Raw genomic sequence first — 20,055 nt, 5'->3', positions numbered from 1 at the left:
TATGAACACTGCGTGGCTTGATTGTCATTATAAGCGAAGTGCTTTTGCTTTCATTTCATTCCATGATTTTCAAATAACATTTTATGTGCTTCAACATCAAAAATGCTTTCTCTCTCTTTCTAACTAAAAGAGATGCATAAATAGATTTATTGATAAGCAGCATTATCAATGAAACGAAAATGGCAATGCAAATGTAAAGTAAATAATGTATAAATATGAAAAGAAAGGTGAAGAAAAATTTAATTTATTTATTAATTTTATTATATTATAATTGCATTAATTATTATTTATTTATTTTTTCAAATATTTAATTAAAAGTTTAAATACTTAAAAAAAAATTTAAATAATACAATAATAAATAATGCCCAAAAATATTATAAAATTTATAAAATTAATAATAAAGTAAATAATAGCATATGTTTATAAATAAATAAATAATTAATTTATTAAAGAAATAATGTAATAAATGAAGAATTAAAAATATATGTATTTAAATGTACATATATATGTATATATATATATATATATATAAAAAAAAAATATATATATATATATATATATATATATATATATTTTTTTTTTTTTTTATATATTTCAATACATGACTTGTTTTTATATATACATAAAATATGTTAATCTCATAATTTCGTTGACATTTTTTGTAAAATTTCCAACATTTTCTTTCCTCACTTCAAATGCCTCTCTATTTGCCTCGCACTTTCGTCAACTTCCCCGCAATTTGTTCCACTCTTCATTTATTTCAAGAATTTGTTCGACTTCTATTTACGCTTATTTTGGCCGTAAGTTCGCGCTGCTTGGCTGCGGCTGACAGCGCTTATAACTTACGGCTATGCAAATTCTTTGAGCTGCGCGCCCACGCTCGGCCCCACGGGCATAATATTTTGTTCGCCGCCACGCCCACCGGTCACCGCCCCAAACCTAGCCGATTATCGCGTATTTGATTAAAATGTTCAGATTTTGTTGCATACTTTTGGGCGCTGGCTTTAAAATCGAATTTTCCACGTCATGCTGGGACGTGCAGCAAACGGGCGTCTGCCGCGCCCCCCTTTTGTCAAATAGTTAACGGAATTTTTGTGGCCCGTTAGGCGTCAGTTTTTGTTATTGCGCGTGTGGCACACTAATTGGTTGCAAGTTGCTGGCCGTCTCCTGCTGCTGCTCTCCTACTCCTGCTGCTGCTGTTTGCCACTGCAGCTTGCCACATCACGAGTCGCATCAACGTCTGCCGCAAATTAATGCAAACAAACATTTTAACGCCTCGCTGCACAAACAACAAAAGCGTTCCGGCTTTGCCTCTGCCTCTGCTGCTGCCTCTGGCTCGTCTCTCGTTGCATTGAAATCCAACGCAATTTGCTGTCCTTCGCATCTTTGAGCTGCCAGCTACTTGCTCCTCTTGCGACTCATGCCGCTGCTGCTCCCGCTTGTCAGTTTGTCTGAAGTGGCCATCAATTCTTCCTTTGCTGTCGTTTTTGTCGCGGCCGCCGACGCCGCCCCTCCCTAAAAATCTGATTTATATGCCCGGCAACGTCACGTTTGCCACCAAAAGCAGCTGCCGCTGCCGCTGCTCCTGTTCCTGCTGCTGCAACTAGCGAATAGTGACTGCTATTCGCAACCGCATCCGCAACCACGTCCGCACCCGCACCCACATCCGCATCCGCATCCGGTGGCCCCTCAACAATGTTTGGGCAACGCGTAATGAAACAATATTTTGGTAGACGGATATAGCGCTCTCAAGTTGGCTGGTTTCGGCTTAAGCGAATGAAGGAAGGGCTAGAGATGCGGTTGCAACTGCTCGATGGATACCCTGTAACCTGTGTATATGTCGGGCATGCTGAACTGTGGAAAACATGACACAATATATAAAAATGTAAAGAAAATATAATTGTTAAATATCACGAATCGATTTAAGAAAACTTGCATAATATATATCGATAATTATCGATTATTATGAAAGCTGAGAATAGTATTAATTTATATCTGAATTCATATATAATTCATATATCGTATAACTTATTAATAATAATTAATCCTATAATTAATCCTATTATTCAATAATCGTTTATCTAAACACTTTCCTCATATCGATATAAGTTTCCTGCTAATATGTTGACGATAGTTAAAGATCTGGCTCTTCTTTTTTTTTGTATATGGTTTGACAAAGTAAAATGTGATATAAATTCTCTTATACCTATCATTTTTACATGTATCGATATATATCGATAAACCGTTTGCTTCGTTTTGGGGGCTTTATATCATCTAATTACGTGGCATACTGTAGAGAATATTGAGTACTGAAATAGTTATCAAGCAAATCCGTTATTCCCAGGGTATCTGCTAGTCATGCTGTTGCTGCGCTCTTGCTCTTGCCAGTGCTTTGTGGTCTCCTGTGTGCAACGTTTCATTTTCAGCGCTTTGTTGTCCGTTGTTTGGGGCGAAAGTGTTTGGGCCGTCTGCGTTCGCATTGCGACGTTAGCGCCAGCGTCGCAGTCGCCGTCGACGTCGCTGTCGGCGTGAACGCGTTTGTCCGTTGATGAATGCAGCGCATGCATGCGTCGTGCAGCGTCACGCCTCCCCTACCAGCCGCAATCATGGCACGCCCCCCTCCCCCCACTGCACTCGCTGTCCACTTGGCCGGGACGAACGAAGCAGTTATGCAAATTTGTTGGCCAACGCGTTACGCGGTTTCATCAAAAGTTGCCAAACGCTGGCGACGACGCATCTAGCCCCTGGCAAGGCCCTCACCCTCTCTCACCCTCTGGCCACTGAGCTCTACCTTGTACCCCGACCTCGCCTCGCCTCGACACGCATATCATTGGCGTCCGCTTATCAGTTTTGATTACATGAGCCTAATGATCAGTGTGCGGGTTTTCCAGGGCTTTGATGACGGTTTTGGGCTTGGATTTATTGCGTTTTGTTTCGCCTGGAACTAGTTCACGAGAAAATCAGAAGTTTAGTAGGAAATAAAATGAAACATATATAAAATTCATCAAATGAACTAGTTCTATCAAGCCACAATGCAATTGTTATTATATTTATTATTTGACGATAAATTTGATATAGTTCAATCTGCTGAAATTTGGAGTGAACTAGTTCAAAAAAAAAAAAAAAAAAAAAAAAAAAAAAAAAAAAAACGAATCATTTTTTTTTTTAATTTGTTTAGGAAAGTATTTAGACATAATATATTTTTTTCAAAATGAAAATATCAAAAATAATATTGAATGAACCATTTTGAACTTGTTCATATAAGCATTTAGGTAGAGATTTGTTTTAAAATTTAATAAAAATGTAATAAAAGATAAACATAAAGCAGCTTTTGTTACGAGTTCATTCAACTAGCTCCAATTGAATTTGTTTTTATACTAAAAAAAATAATCCCAATTAATAATAAATTAAATAACTTGTTCCAAATATATTTTTAGCTAAATCATCGTCATACCATTTTGATAAGGATTTGATTTTGCACTTATCTTTGACATTCGCGCTTATTGTAGATTCTCTCCTTGCCCTTTTCATCGACTCTTTAATCGAATCGACTAGCGTAGTATCTGGACTGTTATATCAATTGTGCTATCAGTTACAATACGTTAACTGCTTGAGCCTTCATAATGCCTAAACACTTCAAAATGGCGCGGATATTAACTGATTAATCAGAAGTCAAAACATCATAAACCATTTCAATTGATTTGCAACGCATTTTCTAATCGAACTTTTTTTTAGTTCTGTGCGAATTTAGAAAGCAGAAATGAACAGAGTTCATTTGCGAGTGAGTCAGTTCTATGAACGAGCTGTGACGCATTTTCGTTGAGGTCTGGACAAAATTGCAAATCAATATTAGACATGACCCACAAATTTAGGCACATGATTCAATTGCTTATAGAATTGGGAATATTGGTGTAAGAGAAGAAAGGGCTAGACTCGGAGGATATCCTGTTTAACTTTTTGCTACTTGTCAATCGATATATATATATATATTGGTTTCAAATGAAATGAAATGAAGTTTGATGTGTGATCTGAGCTCCATTGTCGATTAGAAGTAGTAGAAAATTGAATTCTGATATCCGTCAATATATATCGATTGGTGCCCGTATTGTAGAGTTATGCATGTGTACTTGAGATAAGATATGACCTGATACCCAATGATTCAGTAGGAGTAGTTCGCAAGGAACTATACTAGATTCAATTGCCAATCGATATATATCGATTTTGCTTTATATTTATGTTATGGAAAATAAACTACGCCTGGCTCAATAGCCAATCGAGTTATATGGACTTCAAGTAGATGTAGTCTAGACGTATATACCTCTTGTAATACTTACATACACTTTTCAAAACTACAGGGTATAGATTATTAAAAATAAAGTCACAAACTTGCAGTTGTTGTTATCAGACCGTGACTGATAAGCGAGCGACCTTGCCAGGGCGTTCGGCAACTGCACTTCCCTAGCCGCTATAGACGATTCCCAGAGCTCTAGCGACACAGAAATACGGTCTAGGTAGAGCAACGCAGGGTGTTACACAGCAGCTGTCACTTATCAGCAGCGAAAACAAACCGACGCTCGAGCGTTGACTCGCACAACTTGTTGTTGATAATATTTGATAAGTGTCGACACTTTTAATTTTGTAGTGTAGTGAATGACTAAATTGCGAGCTCAGCACTCGCCAGACGACAGTCAACAGTCAACAGCGCGCTTCAGTTGCAAATAGTTTCGAGTTCTCTCTCGCTCTGCCTCTCCCTCTCTCTCTTAGCAGTAGCATGTCCAGCAGCCCGGGCATAAAGCCGGGTTTGAGCAACGTCTGGTGTCCGCTGCTGGCCAGACATGTTCCACAGTTGGAGCTGCTGCAGCAGCAGCAGCAGGAGCAGGAGTCATCACCACCACCACCGGAGTATCACGTGCCAATTAGTGTGCCAGATTGTGGCATTATGTGGCATCAGCCGGATGAAGAGGAAGCTTTCAGCTCTGTGCAGGCAGCGCCCGCCCATTATCTGCAGCTAATGTCAATGGCGGGCAAGCGCGTGCAGCTCGCACGCTCTAAGCCCCAGCCAACACCTGGTGTCGCCCTCTATCGGCCAGAGGCAGCGCCGCCGTCCGCCGTTAAGGCTGCGGCGGCTCCCCGCCCGAGTCGTTCGCTTAGCATTAGTGTTCACATTGTCAGCGTTCGGTTTGACCCACACGCGCCTTATCCTCAGCTGGCAGTGGCGGGGCCTCTGCCCCTACCAGTTCCAGTTCACGTGCCAGTTCCAGTTCCAGCTCCCACCACCGTACCCGCTCCTAGCAGCGCTCTCTCTTCAGCTACTCGCGCTTACTGCCAGCGTAAGTTTTATTTGTGCTACACTCGACAACATAATTGGGGTATGCGAATTTCATTGCGGAGTTTGTGCTAAGAATCTTCTATAAAAGGGACTTCCAGTTAGGGGTTTGTTAGGCTCTTGGCTTGTCATTTATTTCTTAGTTCTTTACTGGCTCAAAAGTGAATCAAGTGTTGATTCATTTCGTTCTTTCGCAAGTAAATATGATTTATACTTGCTTATCAATTTAGTCGCACATTTTGATTATTTTATGGTTCGCAAAAGTTAATAGACCTATGAATAGATGTTTGAAAATTAATTGACAAATATTTTTAAAATTTATATATTTAAAGTTTGGTTTTATTTGCCCTAAAGTCCGTTATAGCCCGAACTATCCAATAAGTAAATATGCCCTAACATTTATATAGTATAATAATATAATCGATCAGCTGTTTGTGGAGCTATACAGATCTTATCTGATTGAAGACTTAAATATATTATCTGGCTGGCATTTATAAGCTTCTATTAACTATCTATCGAAACTAATATCCAGACTTAGGTATATAATATAATATAATATAGTATAATAGAATATAGTATAATATAATATAATATAATATAATATAATATAATATAATATAATATAATATAATATAATATAATATAATATAATATAATATAATATAATATAATATAATTTAGTATAATGTAATATAATATAATATAATACAATATAATATAATATAAGTATAATATAATAATATCCCCACTTAACTGAATATATAGATAATAATATTCATTCTTACCAGAAAATACTTACCTATGGCCATTTCGTTGCCTTCCTATCAATTGTCAAGCTTAAGTGATAAGCAAATGTAGAGTATTCTCTCGCTGGGTGTTTTTGATGTCTTGGCCAAGTTAATTTCTTTGGACAATACTTGAATTTATTTATGCCTAATATTTTTGGTAGCCAACACGTCTGCTAGCAAACCTACCAGACCACGCACTCGCACACCCTCCTCCAGACTGACCCTCTTTGTCCTGCTCCTCCTCTTCCTCTTTCTCTTCCTCTTCCTTTTTCGACTTTTTCTGCTAACGCACACACGCATAAATCATTGTGTCTCGGCCTCAACATGGGGCAACATCGAGCCGCAGCTGTGTACAAAGTTTATATGGGGAGCCCTTGCCCCTGCCCCCGCCTCCCCTTGACGCTGATAGTACGCACAATAGACCAAGTCAAGTCTTTGACTCCCACAAATTTCGAACTTAATCAGTTTAGCGTCCATAGTATTAAATTATTTTGCGTAACATGGAAAAATAAATACATATACATATATACGAAATGAGTAAATGAAAACAGTTCTAAGATCCTACAGGATGAAGCTGCCAAATTCAAGCAATATTATTTTCATTTACTTTTCAAGTATTTAGAGAAGTGGAAAAATTGGTATAAAATATATTTATGTTAGTGTATAGAAATTGATATATAGTTTAAAAACAAAGGATAATTGTTCTATTAGAAGATGTAAATTATGTTGAATATGAAAATTCTATCATATTTGTATGCCCTAAGACCATGGAAAATGAGAAATCAGAATACATATATAAATCATGTTTAATAGTCTTTAATTTCAATATTACCTATAAGAAAACATGGAAAACTTTAAGCCATAAACCTTATTTGGAATCGTAGATTACTAGTTATTAGCTCTATATTTCTTGATTATCTCTACGAGCTTTCGAGTAGTTTCATAATCAAAATAAATAATCCCATTAAGCTATAACCGCATTAGTAGAAGACAACGATATATAGAGGATCTCCATCCTGGAGTTCCTTGTCTAGGACTATCCAATTCATGTTTGCTTGCACAATAACCTGTATAATCTTTTCTAGGGTATAATCTAGGCAGATATCTGATGTAGAGGCACATAAGGAAAAGCATAAAGTCTTTTGCTATCTTTAATTACATTAAATATTTAATAGCTTCTATCTCCCTTGCTCTCGTTGCAGGTCAAATGCTGATCAAATGGCTAATATCAACGCTGCAGAGCAGCGCCGCCTTGGGCACTTTGAGCCAGGAATCTCTGAATGCGATGACGCTGCAGTTCTGTCAAAATCTCAAATATGTGGGCGTATTGAAGCAGATCTCCAATGAGCAGCAGCAGCAGCAGCAGCAGCAGGATGCGCCGTCCGGCTTCAGCGTAAGTTCAATGAACCCAAAGTGCCCTCACTCTCTCTCTCTCTCTCTGTGTGTCTCTGTCTCTGACTAAACGGGAAATTGGTCAGCGAACGGAAGTTGTCACGCCGTGCTAACGGAAATAGATAGACAGGCCTCTGTGCCACGCCCACGCCCACGCCGCCTCCATGGCTTGTGTAACTTAGTTGGTCCAAGTCATTAGCTATTGATAAGGCATGAGGCAGCAGCTCAAGTTGAGCCAACTGCTCTCTGTCTACCTGCCATCTCCCTCTGTCGCTCACTCTCTCACTTCCCCTCTTTGTTCTCTTATGCATATTCTAAAAATTCTTTGCTCTAAAACTTGACTACAAAAATGAGCCGCAAAGTTGTGCCCGGAAATTAGCAATTCCATTGCCAGTGCGAATCGCAATGCACTTTCATTTTAGCCTTTTGCCTAGCTGTACATGTCAGCTGCATCAGCAGCAGCAGCAGCAGCTGCTGCTCCAGCTACTGCTACACCCTCAACATCGTCCCCCACCCTCCTCCTCACCTGTCGCTCCAGCTGTGCCTCGAGCCCTGCCCCCAGTGCCGCCAGCCCCTGCCTCAGCTCCTGCCCTTCAGCTGACGAGCCTGCAAGTGTCAGAACTTGTTAAAACTTTGCCGTCAACTTTTCAGCTCTCAATCTCTTCCGTCCCACTCGCACTCTCTCTCTCTCTCTCTCTCTCTCTCTCTCGTTCTCTCTGTCTCTCTCTCTCTTGCCCAGCAGCACGGCGGAGTTTTCTAGCCTTTTCATACACTATTTAGCTAAAGTAAAAAGGAGTATATCAGAGAAGCAATACGAAGTGAGCCTATTTCAATATGTAGAATATTATATATGTATACAGATGCATAAATGACCTATAGAAACTGTAGAAAATCTATAAATGATGTTATTTGCAAGTGTTGGGCTGACTAAGAAATAGGGGAAAACCGAGCATCACTTGCAACTAGTATAACAGCTCATATAACAGTCCGTATAACAGTTAGTATAACAGCTCATATAACAGTTAGTATAACAGCTTGTATAACAGTTTTTATTACACTTTGCATAAAACTGACTTAATATAACCTTTTCAAGCTAATCACAATAACGTTTAGCCAGTATAACAATTCGTATAACAGATTTCTTAACACTCCCTCAAAGAGCAAAATGCATCTGCAAAGAAAGTATGAATGATACGATAACTGATAATTATATAATTAGTAATAAATGATCTGTTATAATGTCATACATACATATATGATCCAAATATTATTCAAAAGACTAAAGATTATACAGTTTGAAAACTACAGAGAAACTGAAACAGAGATGGATCGAACTAGTCTATAACTATCTGAATACTTAAATATATCTGCATTGCTCTAACACTTTAGAGGTTCTCTCTCTCTCTCTCTCGCTCTCTTTCTCTCTCCTCTCTGGAAACAGAGTATGGCGTCAATCCCCAAGCGCAACCAAAAAAAAATCAACAACTTTTAGTTGCTCTTGTTGCTTTGCTAAATTATGGAATCCAAAGAGTTGACTGCCCTCGGGTCTAGGCGTGGGCAGGCGTAGGCGTTTTAGGGGGCGTGTCCTGCAAGTGCAGCTGTGTGTTTGCCTCACGCTAAGCGTGCGACTGACTAATGGACTATGTAATACGTCTGCTTTTTTTCTTTTTTTTTGGCCAACATTGCTCAAAAGCTTTAATTGCTGGTTAACCGAAAGGACTCGCCCACAGATGCAAAGCAAAAAATGTCAAATGGAAAGAGAGAGGCAGAGAGAGAGAGAGAGAGAGAGAGAGAGTGAGAAAGAGAGGTGGAATTATACTAACAACTAATCAAGCAGTCGTCCGTGTGCTTCAAAAATTAGTTTAGGCCAAAAAAAAAAACAAGAAATAACAACAACAACAACAACAGGAAAAAGTTTTAGCCACAGCAGCTTAACCTCAAAATCCCTCAAAGCAGACGTTGGGCGGGGAAGGGGGATGTGGGAGCGGTTGGTGTAGCAGCGTTAAGTGATTTTCTATGTGATGATACTTGAGCTCCACAGATTATGATATCACAAATTTCCTTGCGCCGCATGTCCTGGCGTGTCCTGGCCTTGTATCCCGGCGTGTCCAGTGTCCGGCGTGTCCGTTGTCAATGCGCGCGTCATCAAGTTTTTGGGCAACAGGCCAGAAACAGCTTCCCAGCTTAAGCTAGATTTTTGTTTAACTACCTCGCTCTCTCTCTCGCTCTCTCTCTCACTTGCTTTGCCTCTTCCCTCTCGCTCTGCCCCTCGCGCGTTGCAGCCCATTGAAAGTTTCCTGCGTTTTTATTACTTTGCGGCAAGTTCGGCGTTTATTATTCTTTTGTGTGTGTGTGGCGCATCGGCAAGTGGCACGAGGCACGAGGCACGGGGCAACTTGAGCTACCCCAGCGGCACTTTTAAGCGCAGCCAAACGTAAATAGTTTGCATTACAGGGTATTAGCTGTGATGTGCTGCGCTTCAGGGCGCGAAGCAACTTGATAACTGATTAGAAAACTCATTTAGAGATTTGCCTGGGACTTGAGCCTGAACATCGTCTATTCAATTTAATGCATTTTTATGACAGGGACATAGGGAAGAATTTGTTTGTTTCTGGACAAGTGTGCAGAAGAAGGCGTGGCAGAAGACAGAGAGTATATACTTATATTCCTTTATGAGGAAGACGATCTGAGTTGATCTAGTCATGTCCATCTGTCCTACATCCGTATGTCCGTCCGTATATCTGTCTATTTCTACATTCGTCTGTCGCTCCGTCTGTTGGTTCGTTTGTCCGTCCACCTGTCTGTCCCTACGTCCATTAGCTCCTCTGTCCGTTTTTTTGTCCTTACGTTCGTCTGTCCCTCTGTCCGATTGTTCATCCGGCCTTCTGACCCTCCGTCTGCTTGTTCGTTTGTCCGTCTATCTTTCTGTTCCTACGTCCGTTGGTTCATCTGTTCATCTCTCTGTCCTTACGTCCGTCCGACAGAGGTGCACTCTGTCCGTATATTCGTCCGTCTGTCTGCCTTTCGTCCGTCTGCTGGTTTTTTTGTCCGTCCGTTTGATCCTCCGTCCATCTGTCTGTCTCCATCCGTCCATCTATCCCTTCGTTCGTCTATCCCCCTGACCGTCTCCTGCTCGTTCCTTGGTCCATCCATCTGTCTGGCTGTTTATTCCACCTGCCGTCTTTTCGTCCTTCCGTCTGTCTGCCCACCTTCCCTTCTTCCGTCAATATATACATGAGTACGTCCATTTTCCCCCTTCCGCGCAGCTCTCTGTCCCATCGTCTGTCTAGTTGTTCGTTCGCTTGACTTATACAGTCAACATCAGCCTATATGATAGCTCTCCGTTTGTTTATCGGTCGTCTATCTGTCAATCCTTCCGTCTCTTCATTTGTCCGTCTATCCAACAGTGTGAACTCAAAGATCTCCCCAGCTTGGCCTGCCTATAGTTTCTCTAAATCTTCTTATAGAGCATCAGAACTGAAGGGTTATATTCTATCTCTGTCTCACTCTCTTATGCTTAAGTCAAGAAATAAAACTAAATTTCCCCATCAACTCCTTCGAGTGCGCCGGCCCAGTCTGTGGCTGCGCAGCGTCGCACCAGACACTTGGCTTAATGCCACGAAATGCAATTAAAAATTGAAATTCAATTATGTGGCGTCATTTCACAGTCCACACACACACACACAGTCGTACAGCCACTCACACACTCAGTCGCACACAATCTCCGCTAATCATTTGGAGCTGATGGGGCAACCAATTGGGATGACGAATGCATGCAAAGTGCCGCAACTGAAGCTGAACTTGCCCTTGCCTCTCTCTCTCTCTCTCTCCCTCTCCCCCTCTCTCTCCCGCCCTCTGTGGGCGCAGGGCCGTGGTCACGTTATCGCACTTGACGCCATTTGCTCAAGTGTTTGCACTTTGGCGTTGCCAAACAATTTGCATGCGGCTGTCGCATTTCAAGCCAAACCCCAATCCCCGCCCCGCCCCCCGCACCTGCACCTAAGCCCGATGCCAGTCCAAATCCCAATCCCTATCCCTGTTCAACTTTGAGCTCTCTTCGCTGTTGGCAACAACTCTAATCTCAAGCTAAAACCCAACTGAAAATCTCACGCATGACAATGCAAAATGGCTAAAAGATGCAAAAAGGTGTAGCAATAAAACAGAGGCAAATGCATAACAAAACGATGTGAGGCAACAACGAATTTCAAATGCTCTTTCCCATTTACATATGGCAAAGGAAATGTAGAAAATAATTATTGACAGCAGTTTAAAATGCGACGAAAATTTGTTAAAGTTCTCTTAATTTTAGGCAAATATTTTCTAGATTCCTTTCTCTATCTAAATGATTTTTGGAATAGACATTAATGGATATGATATGGATAATGAAATTGAATATACTTAGGTTACGCAAGGGAAGAAAAGACAGATCTCGTCTATATACATATGTATATATATATACATATATATATATATATATATATATATATATATCCTTTCCCTATCTTAATGATTTTTGGAATAAAAAATATAAGAAAGGAAAGAAAATACAGATCTCGTCTATATACATATCTATCTATGTACCTTCGCAGTATTAGAATATTAGCTAATATATTACAAAGATCTCAATATATTTCACTCAGTTCAACTCCCTTTAAATATAATAATAAATATGTCATCATTTTTCATATATACTAAAATTCACAGAATTTTATACATTTTGAAATAGTCGAAACATAGTTCATTCACACATTTCCTGCTTTGGCTTTTACATTTTTATAAATTTTTATAAATTTATTGCTTTGCCTGCAAAGCACGTCATGAAAAATCGAGAAATAATAATTTTATATATTTAAGAGAAAATTGACAAATTAAGAGAAAATTGACAAATTATTTATATATATTTATTAACGTATGTCGAATCAGACTAAGACAAAGAAAGTATTAAAGTTCTTGACAGCTAAATTTGTCAGCAAGATAAAGTATTTACCAGCTAGCCGAGCGACTCGAGCGAACTGAAACTTGCATTGCTTGGTTATTTGAAAAGGTATAAAAACTGTCAACCTGTGGCCCCCAGCGAGGGGGCTATGTGGGGCGTGGCAGCACAATGACATGTGCACAAATTTTGAAGAGATGAGCTTTAGACACTTCAACACTGTAAATGTGACTAGGTTGTGGGGTAGCTGGCTTTTAAGCTCTTGAGAGACAGATGAAAAAAGTAGAGAAAGAGAAAGAGTAGGAGAGAGAGAGTGAGAGAGGGAGAATTGCACTCGAGCTGCAATTAGAAGTCAATGGGCTAATGGCAAGATGATCTGCTTTTTGCCAGCTTTTTTACGCTTATTTATATTCCAAGTTTTCATCTTTGTTTTTCTCTCTTTCTCTGTGTTTGTGTGTGTGCAGCCCTACGAGATGTACCAGTGGACGCATACGGAGCAGCCCACCACCTCGCTGCCGCTGACGCCTGGCAAGCTGGACAAGGTGAGCGCGTGGCCCTTCTCGAGCACACCCGCCGTGCAGAAGGCGCACTACGAGGGCAGCGCGGCGCAAACGGACAGCCAGAAGACGCTGCAGCAGATCCTGCGCAAGCGTCTGCTCAACTGCGCCACCCTGGCCGAGGTACATGCGGTGGTCAATGAGCTGCTGAGCAGCGTCGATGAGCCGCCGCGCAGACCCTCCAAGCGCTGCATCAACCTGACCGAGCTGCTCAATGCCAGCGAGGCGACCATCTACGAGTACAACAGGCCCACGGAGAGCAAGAGCTATGCGGATGCGGGCAGCCAGACGGAGGAGGAGCTGCTGTGTAAGGGTTCGTGCAAGTGTGGAGAGATCTCTGCAGGTGCAGCAGAGGTAGCAACCGGTGCTCCACCACCGCCGCCTCCACCGCCACCGCCGCCGCCGCCTCCTCCGCCGCCTGGCAATGCAGGTGGCGCTGCACCACCGCCACCGCCGCCTCCACCGCCAGGCAGTGCCGGTCCGCCGCCACCACCACCGCCAGGTGCACCTTGCCCCGGCAATATACCGCCTCCGCCACCACCCTTAAGCACGTCCAAGTCGGGCTCGTCGCTGGCGCCTGCACCACTGCCAGATCCCGCCGAGGGAAATTGGTTCCTACGCACATGCGGTAAGTAGTCCAGCGTACTCAAACACCAAATGAAGTATCTAACCCTGTGAACCCTTCCAGTTCAGCGCAAGAGCGCCGTCAATCCGCCCAAGCCGATGCGTCCGCTGTATTGGACGCGCATCGTTACCTCTGCTCCGCCCGTGCCGCGTCCGCCGTCGGTGGCCAATTCGACGGACAGCGCGGATAACAGCACTAGTTCGCCGGAGGATTTGCCAGTGCCAGCTGCACTGCCGCCAGTTCCTCCGCCCTGCAAGGAGATATGGACGGAGATCGACGAGACGCCGCTGGACAATATAGACGAGTTCACGGAGCTCTTCTCGAGGCAAGCCATTGCGCCAGTCAGCAAGCCCAAGGAGCTGAAGCCGAAGCGTGAGAAGTCCATCAAGGTGCTCGACCCGAAGCGCTCGCGCAACGTGGGCATCTTCTCGAGAAGCCTGCACGTGCCCGCCAGTGAGATAGAGCATGCCATTTACCATGTGGACACGTCAGTGATTAGCCTGGAGACGCTGCAGCAGATCAGCTTCATGCGCGCCACGGATGAGGAGCTGCAGCGCATCCGGGAGGCCGATGGCGGCGATATACCACTCGATCATCCGGAGCAGTTCCTGCGCGACATATCGCTCATATCCATGGCCAGCGAGCGCATCTCCTGCATTGTCTTCCAGGCGGAGTTCGAGGAGTCTGTCACGCTGCTCGTGCGCAAGCTGGAGACGGTGTCCCAGCTCTCCCAGCAGCTGATCGAGAGCGAGGATCTCAAGCTGGTCTTTTCCATCATTTTAACGCTGGGCAACTATATGAACGGAGGCAATCGACAGCGCGGCCAGGCGGATGGCTTCAATCTGGACATTCTGGGCAAGCTCAAGGATGTCAAGTCCAAGGAATCGCACACGACCCTCCTTCATTTCATAGTGCGCACCTACATTGCTCAGCGACGCAAGGAGATGACCCTGCACGAGATAACGCTGCCCATACCCGAGCCCTCGGATGTGGAGCGAGCTGCCCAGCTGGACTTTGACGAGGTGCAGCACCAGATCAACGATCTAAACAGAAAGCTAACGGGTGAGTTGAATGCGGACTCTATGAATGTCTACGGCAACTAATTCGGAGTCTCCTCCTGCTCCTTGCAGCTTGCAAACAGACTACGGCCTTGGTGCTGAGCGCATCCAGTGAACATCGCGAGCCATTCAAGTCCAAAATGGAGGAGTTTACGGCCAGCGCCGAGAAGTCAGTTGCCAAGCTGCATCAGCTGATTCAGGAGTGCCGGGAGCTCTTCCTGGAAACCATGCGCTTCTACCACTTCTCCCCCAAGGGCTGCACCCTGACCTTGTCACAATGCACGCCCGACCAGTTCTTTGGTTATTGGACGAACTTTACCAATGATTTTAAGGATATATGGAAAAAAGAAATTACTATTCTCAAACACGAAATGTAAGTCAATTATCACAAGACTCTGTTTGAGATTCGCAGCTAACGGTTATTTAATTTTCTTTTCTGTTTATTTTTAGTATCAAAAAGCCGAAGCAATTGGCGGTGGAAAATCGCCGCGATAGCTCCACTAGGGATCGCACTTCGTGCAAAGCTCGCGTGAGACGCAGCAAAAACTAGTTGTTAGTCCAAAATTAGCCGTACATTTCGTTTAAGCTTAACAATAAACAAATCAGAAAACTCCTCGCACCATTCAAAACTACTCAACAACTTATTCAATTTTAAATTTTACGCACAATATGAGAAAATACCAAAAATACTAGCGCCAAAAATTACCAGAAATTTTGCAACACAGAAGCGCTGAAACGATAGCCGATTGCTTAGTTATCTATATTTAAGTTATCGCCGGCCGCCACAGCGAGTCAATAATAACAGCAGCTAAGTTATCGAAATAGGAGCTATCGGGCGACCACCACCACCATCGCCAACACATTTTAACACTCGACCAAATTGAGTAAACAAAAATCTGGCGCTCCGTAGAAGAAGAAACTCCACTATATTACAAGCATGTCACATCCAAACACAACGCGGCGCAAACATGTGCTCAAGGAGATGATGGAGGATGACTACTCCCTGCCCACGGAACAGCAGCAGATCGTGCGTGTAGTCAGCAGCCGAGGCAACAATCTGCACGAGGTGGAATCGGCGACAGCTGAGAATTTTCTGGGTGAGATGAGGACTAGCCATATATAGATGTGCTCTTTAATGTTATTATCCATGATATCCCTTGCAGTCTCTATGCCCAACAAATTTCGCAAGAATGTGTGGGTAAAGCGCGGCGATTATATATTGGTCGAACCCATCGAGGAGGGCGACAAAGTAAAGGCGGAGATTAGCAAAATCCTAACTCCCGAGCACATCAAGGAGTACACAAAGGCTGGCATATGGCCGGAACGCTTTGCCAAGAAGGCGACGACGCCAAGCAGCAAAGCCGAACATTCCGGCACTTCTGGTTCCGACAGCGATGAATCGCTGCCGCCCAACACAAATCGACCCGTGAATATGGATGATGATGATGAGGATGAAACGGATACGGAGGAGAGCAGCGCCGAAGACTGAAGAATGAATTTGGATTATGCATTTCATTGTGCATTACAAAAAGTTTAGCTAATGTATATTTTATAACGAATTAATTTCCTCTCGCAATTGTTGTAACAACAAATTAAATTATGCGCGTACATAAAAGATATAAAAAAAAAGTGAGTAAGAAACCCAGTAACAAAATATATGTATAATAAGCGTTCCCTGCGTATGAACGTAAAAAAAGTATAAAATAAATTAAGGAAACTAGTAAACAAATTTGGTTTACTATACGTACGGATATGGGCCCAAAAAAAAATAATAAAACATAAAATAATGTACATATAATTGTTTGCTTTAATTGTTGTTACGTTTGCTGCGGCTGCCTCCACGGCGATGCTTGCAATAAGCTAAAAAGCTAGAGATCTCTGTGCCCTATAAAGCGTGCGAAGTGGGTTGCTCTCCAGCAGTCCAACTCCTACTCCTGTGCATCACAAATTTCAATGTTCTCCTTCTGTTCCTCGTCCTCAGTCTCTTCCGGCTTTGTCGGCGGCTGATGCTGCTGCTGCGATTGTGGCTGCGGCTGCACTGCGTCATGCTTGGACTCCAGCGCCAATGTCGACGGCCGGGGCTTGGTAAACGGGAAATTGCTGAGATCCTCGAGCTGCGGCGTGTGCACAGCAATCAAATCCGTTTGCGTGGAGCTCGTATCACGTGGCTCAAAGCTGGTATATTCGATGTCATCGCTGTCGGAGCAGTTGCTTCGGTTGCTGACGTGCTTCTTGAGCGCATCCTGCGGCAGATTGCAGACCATGGTCAGGCAATTGACAATGGTGCCGATCGAGCTCTGGAGCTGTTGCACCTGATCGGTCAGCATTGTGCAACGCTTAGCCAAATCATTGACAACCGCGGCCGAGTTCTGATCGAGGCACACCTGTGACTGATTGCTGTTGCTGTTGTTGCTGCTGCTCGCATCCTCAGAATTCGTGCAGTGCTCGCCGCCAGCCTTCGGGTCCACCTGCATGGTGGACACCTTCTTCCACAGCGCATTGATGGCCTGCATTTGCAGCTGTTGTATCTTGCGCTCGTTCTGCAGCTGCACCTTGGTCATTAGCATGTCCTTGTTGAGTTTGCTACGGGCAGACAGAGTGAGTTTGAGAGGGGGAGAACGGAGTATATAGTAGATATATCGTTGCTTACTCTATGTACTCGTGCGTGCGCTGTTTGTGCAGCTTCTCGGCAATGTCCTTGGTTTTCTTGCGCGTGTGATAGCCCCGCCACATCTTCTGTATGGTCACAGCCGAGGACTCGGTCACATGCTCTATCAGGCGATCGGCGCAGTTCAAGTTGTTGTCCATCTGCTGTTGCTGCTGCGCCCGCTCAGCTGCCATTTTGCGTATGGTCCTTAGCTTTTCCACGTTGATGAGCTCGCCATCCTCATCAGTGCTGAAGCCGCCGGCGTCCGTTGTGCTGATTGAAGAGGAATTCAGTTGCTGTTGTTGCTGTTGCTGTTGCTGCTGTAGTCGTTCCGTCTTGCGTGGACTGCTTGTGGGGCTCTGCATGCGTCGCTGTTGTGGGCTGCGCACGCGCGGCAAATTTAGTTTGTTGTCTGACATTGAGTACATGTAGAAATATGAATTTAAAATACATTTGAATCAAGGATAGAGAGAGAGAGAGAGAGATCTAGAATCATTTACCTTTGTTCTTGTTGCCTTTGCTTTTGTGCAGCTGCGCGTTGAGCGCTGTCACTGTGGCTCGCTGAGCAACGACGGCGGGACAGACATCGGGACTCATCAGGGTCTCCGGCACAGGCACCATTTTTGAGGCAGCAGCCAAAGGCCCACCGACAGGCGTTTGACCCACATACGCTTGCTCTGTAATGCAATGGGAGAGAAGCCACAATTAGAGCTGGCCATGATTGGGAGTGCAAGGTGTACTACCATTATAGGGATTCGGCGTTATGTTGCGAGGCGTTGACTCGGTCGAGTTGTAGGTCTTGGTGGTCACGCTGCTGGACATGCCAGACAGGCTGGCCAGCGAGTAGTTGTCGCCCTCGTTGCGGATGTTCTCTATCAGCGAGGTGCTCATCTGCAGCGAGTGATGGCTCGAGATGCCGTTGTCGCTGCTGATGCTGTTGTTGCAGCTGTTGCCATGGTAGCTGTTCGCCATGGACTCCGGCGAGCCTTGGCGTCCACTCAAACGGGAAACTATGGGGAGTACATCAATTACAAATTAGTTAACCAACGGAATATCTATCAAGAGCTCACAGCGCGGTGACTGGATGCGACTTGTAGGCTTCTTGCGATGCGACGAGGGCGATGTGCTAGCCGAACTCGCATTTGCATTGTCCATTATTTCCTCCTGCAGCTGACGCTGATGATGCTGCGCTTTGCTTAGGATCAAGCGCAACTTACGATCGTTTTCCTTCTCCAGTGCCTTGCCCACCAGTGGGCAGGCCGAGCTTAGGTATTTGGCCAGAGCAGCCTGCTCGCCCACACGGAACTGACGACCGCGTCCCTGACTGTAGAGCCACTCAGCCTTGAGGCTCTCAATGGGATCCACCACGTAGCCATCGATGTATTTCAGACTCATGCACCAGTTCAGCACAAATGGGCGGTAATCAAAGCCGCTGCGGAGGAAGGACATACAATTGTTTGAGCACAGCTGAGCTCCTTACAAGCTTTACTTACTCCGTGCTATTTGCTCCCATTGTCATGATCACACAAGGATTCTCAGTTATGGAGATGCTCAGCAGATTCGACAGATGCGACAGCGTGCAAATCTCATTCAGATCGTTTATGTTATTCTTCGCCAGATTCAAGGTTTCCAGAGAGACGGGTAAGTACTTGTCGCACTGTCGCAGATGGGTCAGGCGATTGCCCTGCAAATGGAGTTCGCGCAACGAGCGAAGGTAGGACATATCCGATATGCTGCCAATGCTGTTGTCTGCCAGATTCAAGTATTCCAGATTCACATTCGTATTGAGATGCTCGATGGTCTTGATGTTGTTGCCCTCCAGATTGAGCACACGCAGATGAACGCATTCCTTCAGGCCCTCAATCGAGAGTATGCCATTGAAGGAGAGGTTCAGCTCGCGAAGGCAGTGGAGTCGACAGACGCCATACATGCGCAGCAATTGATTTTTGGCCAGCGACAGCTGAAAAGGTTAAAGGACATTCATTAGAAATTCATTCATGAGAATATTGACATTTTGTATATGTGTATTATTTATTATCTATATCGTCACCGTTTCGATCTTCAGATACGAATCAATGTTGTCGATTTTCTGCAGCTCATTCTCGTCCAGTATCAGCTTGCGTATATTCTGGGCATCGTCCTGTTTTGGCACCTTCTTCAGCTGCTGCTTGGATAGGTCCAGCGTCTGCTTTTCGCTGCAGCTCTCGTCGCCTGCAAAGAGAGGGGAGCGAGGAGAGCAGTGTGACCAGGGGCGTGTAAACACTGATGAAGTCATCGTCTGTGCAATGGCAGGTGCTGTGGCAGAGGGTGGCGCTATGCCCACCCTCAAAAGTAGACTGCGAATTGCAATGCACGCCGATAGACAAACCCGTCTCAAGGGCCAATTGCAGCAGCCGCAGCAAGCAAACGTTAATTAGCCGACTGAACAACTCGAAAAGCAGCTTACCACTCATTTTGTAACAGTCAAATTCCTGCACTTCCCAACAAATGTGCGAACAGAGTTAATTTGGCAGCATTCGATGGCGTCCACTACGAAAAATCAATGTTTGGGAATGCGAGCGCCTCCCTCCTTTTGAAACCAGGGCTGCGTGCTGATACTAAATAACATTACCACTGTTATTAACAGCGCACTGTTCTATTCGCATACGTAAATCATGCAATTCCAGTTACAAATTTTTTATATTTTACCAAAAGTTTAGAAAATGAATTTTTTAAGCTGACAACTGCGA

The 20,055-nt window shown here is 44.0% G+C and overlaps 4 protein-coding genes across 10 annotated transcripts in view; 2 read left to right on the top strand and 2 right to left on the bottom strand.

Moving 5' to 3' along the window:
- The window catches only part of capu (formin protein cappuccino), a 44,476-nt gene extending 29,165 nt beyond the window's left edge, over positions 1–15,311 (top strand). For all 5 annotated transcript variants that reach the window (XM_089258572.1, XM_089258575.1, XM_089258573.1 and 2 more), the window contains 5 exons: positions 7,317–7,507; positions 12,904–13,624; positions 13,685–14,683; positions 14,752–15,052; positions 15,130–15,311. In XM_089258572.1, coding sequence (XP_089114698.1) covers positions 7,317–7,507; positions 12,904–13,624; positions 13,685–14,683; positions 14,752–15,052; positions 15,130–15,229 — 2,312 coding nt within the window. In that variant the 3' untranslated portion in view covers positions 15,230–15,311. The remainder of the gene's footprint in view (positions 1–7,316; positions 7,508–12,903; positions 13,625–13,684; positions 14,684–14,751; positions 15,053–15,129) is intronic.
- Positions 1–20,055, bottom strand: part of LOC108649906 (uncharacterized) — a 69,053-nt gene that overhangs the window by 42,652 nt on the left and 6,346 nt on the right. The gene's annotated exons all lie outside the window — the stretch shown is intronic.
- On the top strand, positions 15,541–16,477 carry LOC108649908 (putative RNA-binding protein EIF1AD). Its single transcript, XM_018098995.3, has 2 exons — positions 15,541–15,776; positions 15,843–16,477. The coding sequence occupies exons 1-2, from the start codon at positions 15,617–15,619 to the stop codon at positions 16,166–16,168; spliced, it is 486 nt and encodes a 161-aa protein (XP_017954484.1). The 5' UTR covers positions 15,541–15,616; the 3' UTR covers positions 16,169–16,477.
- Positions 16,183–20,042, bottom strand: Cep97 (centrosomal protein 97kDa). 2 transcript variants are annotated; one of them, XM_018098993.3, is made up of 8 exons: positions 19,773–20,042; positions 19,377–19,537; positions 18,820–19,286; positions 18,397–18,758; positions 18,070–18,336; positions 17,827–18,003; positions 17,330–17,738; positions 16,183–17,262 (listed from the first exon to the last, which is right to left on the bottom strand). In XM_018098993.3, the coding sequence occupies exons 1-8, from the start codon at positions 19,777–19,779 to the stop codon at positions 16,608–16,610; spliced, it is 2,505 nt and encodes an 834-aa protein (XP_017954482.1). In that variant the 5' UTR covers positions 19,780–20,042; the 3' UTR covers positions 16,183–16,607. The 2 variants fall into 2 exon arrangements, with proteins under 2 accessions (XP_017954482.1, XP_017954483.1); XM_018098994.3 differs by having other exon boundaries at positions 18,544–18,758.

This window comes from Drosophila navojoa, chromosome 3, assembly GCF_054131105.1.
Source record: "Drosophila navojoa isolate 15081-1374.11 chromosome 3, UAZ_NAV_1.0, whole genome shotgun sequence".
In the NCBI taxonomy this organism is placed as follows: domain Eukaryota; kingdom Metazoa; phylum Arthropoda; class Insecta; order Diptera; family Drosophilidae; genus Drosophila; species Drosophila navojoa.
Note: the sequence above shows the minus strand (reverse complement) of the source record. Positions and strands in the feature narration are given on the sequence as shown.

Coding starts and splice junctions, on each gene's coding strand:
- LOC108649908 (XM_018098995.3), top strand. CDS start 15,617: ATGTCACATCCAAACACAACGCGGCGCAAACATGTGCTCAAGGAGATG. Junction 15,777..15,842: donor GACAGCTGAGAATTTTCTGG/GTGAGATGAGGA, acceptor TATCCCTTGCAG/TCTCTATGCCCAACAAATTT.
- Cep97 (XM_018098993.3), bottom strand. Junction 19,287..19,376: donor CGTATCTGAAGATCGAAACG/GTGACGATATAG, acceptor TAACCTTTTCAG/CTGTCGCTGGCCAAAAATCA. Junction 17,263..17,329: donor CGCACGCACGAGTACATAGA/GTAAGCAACGAT, acceptor GTCTGCCCGTAG/CAAACTCAACAAGGACATGC.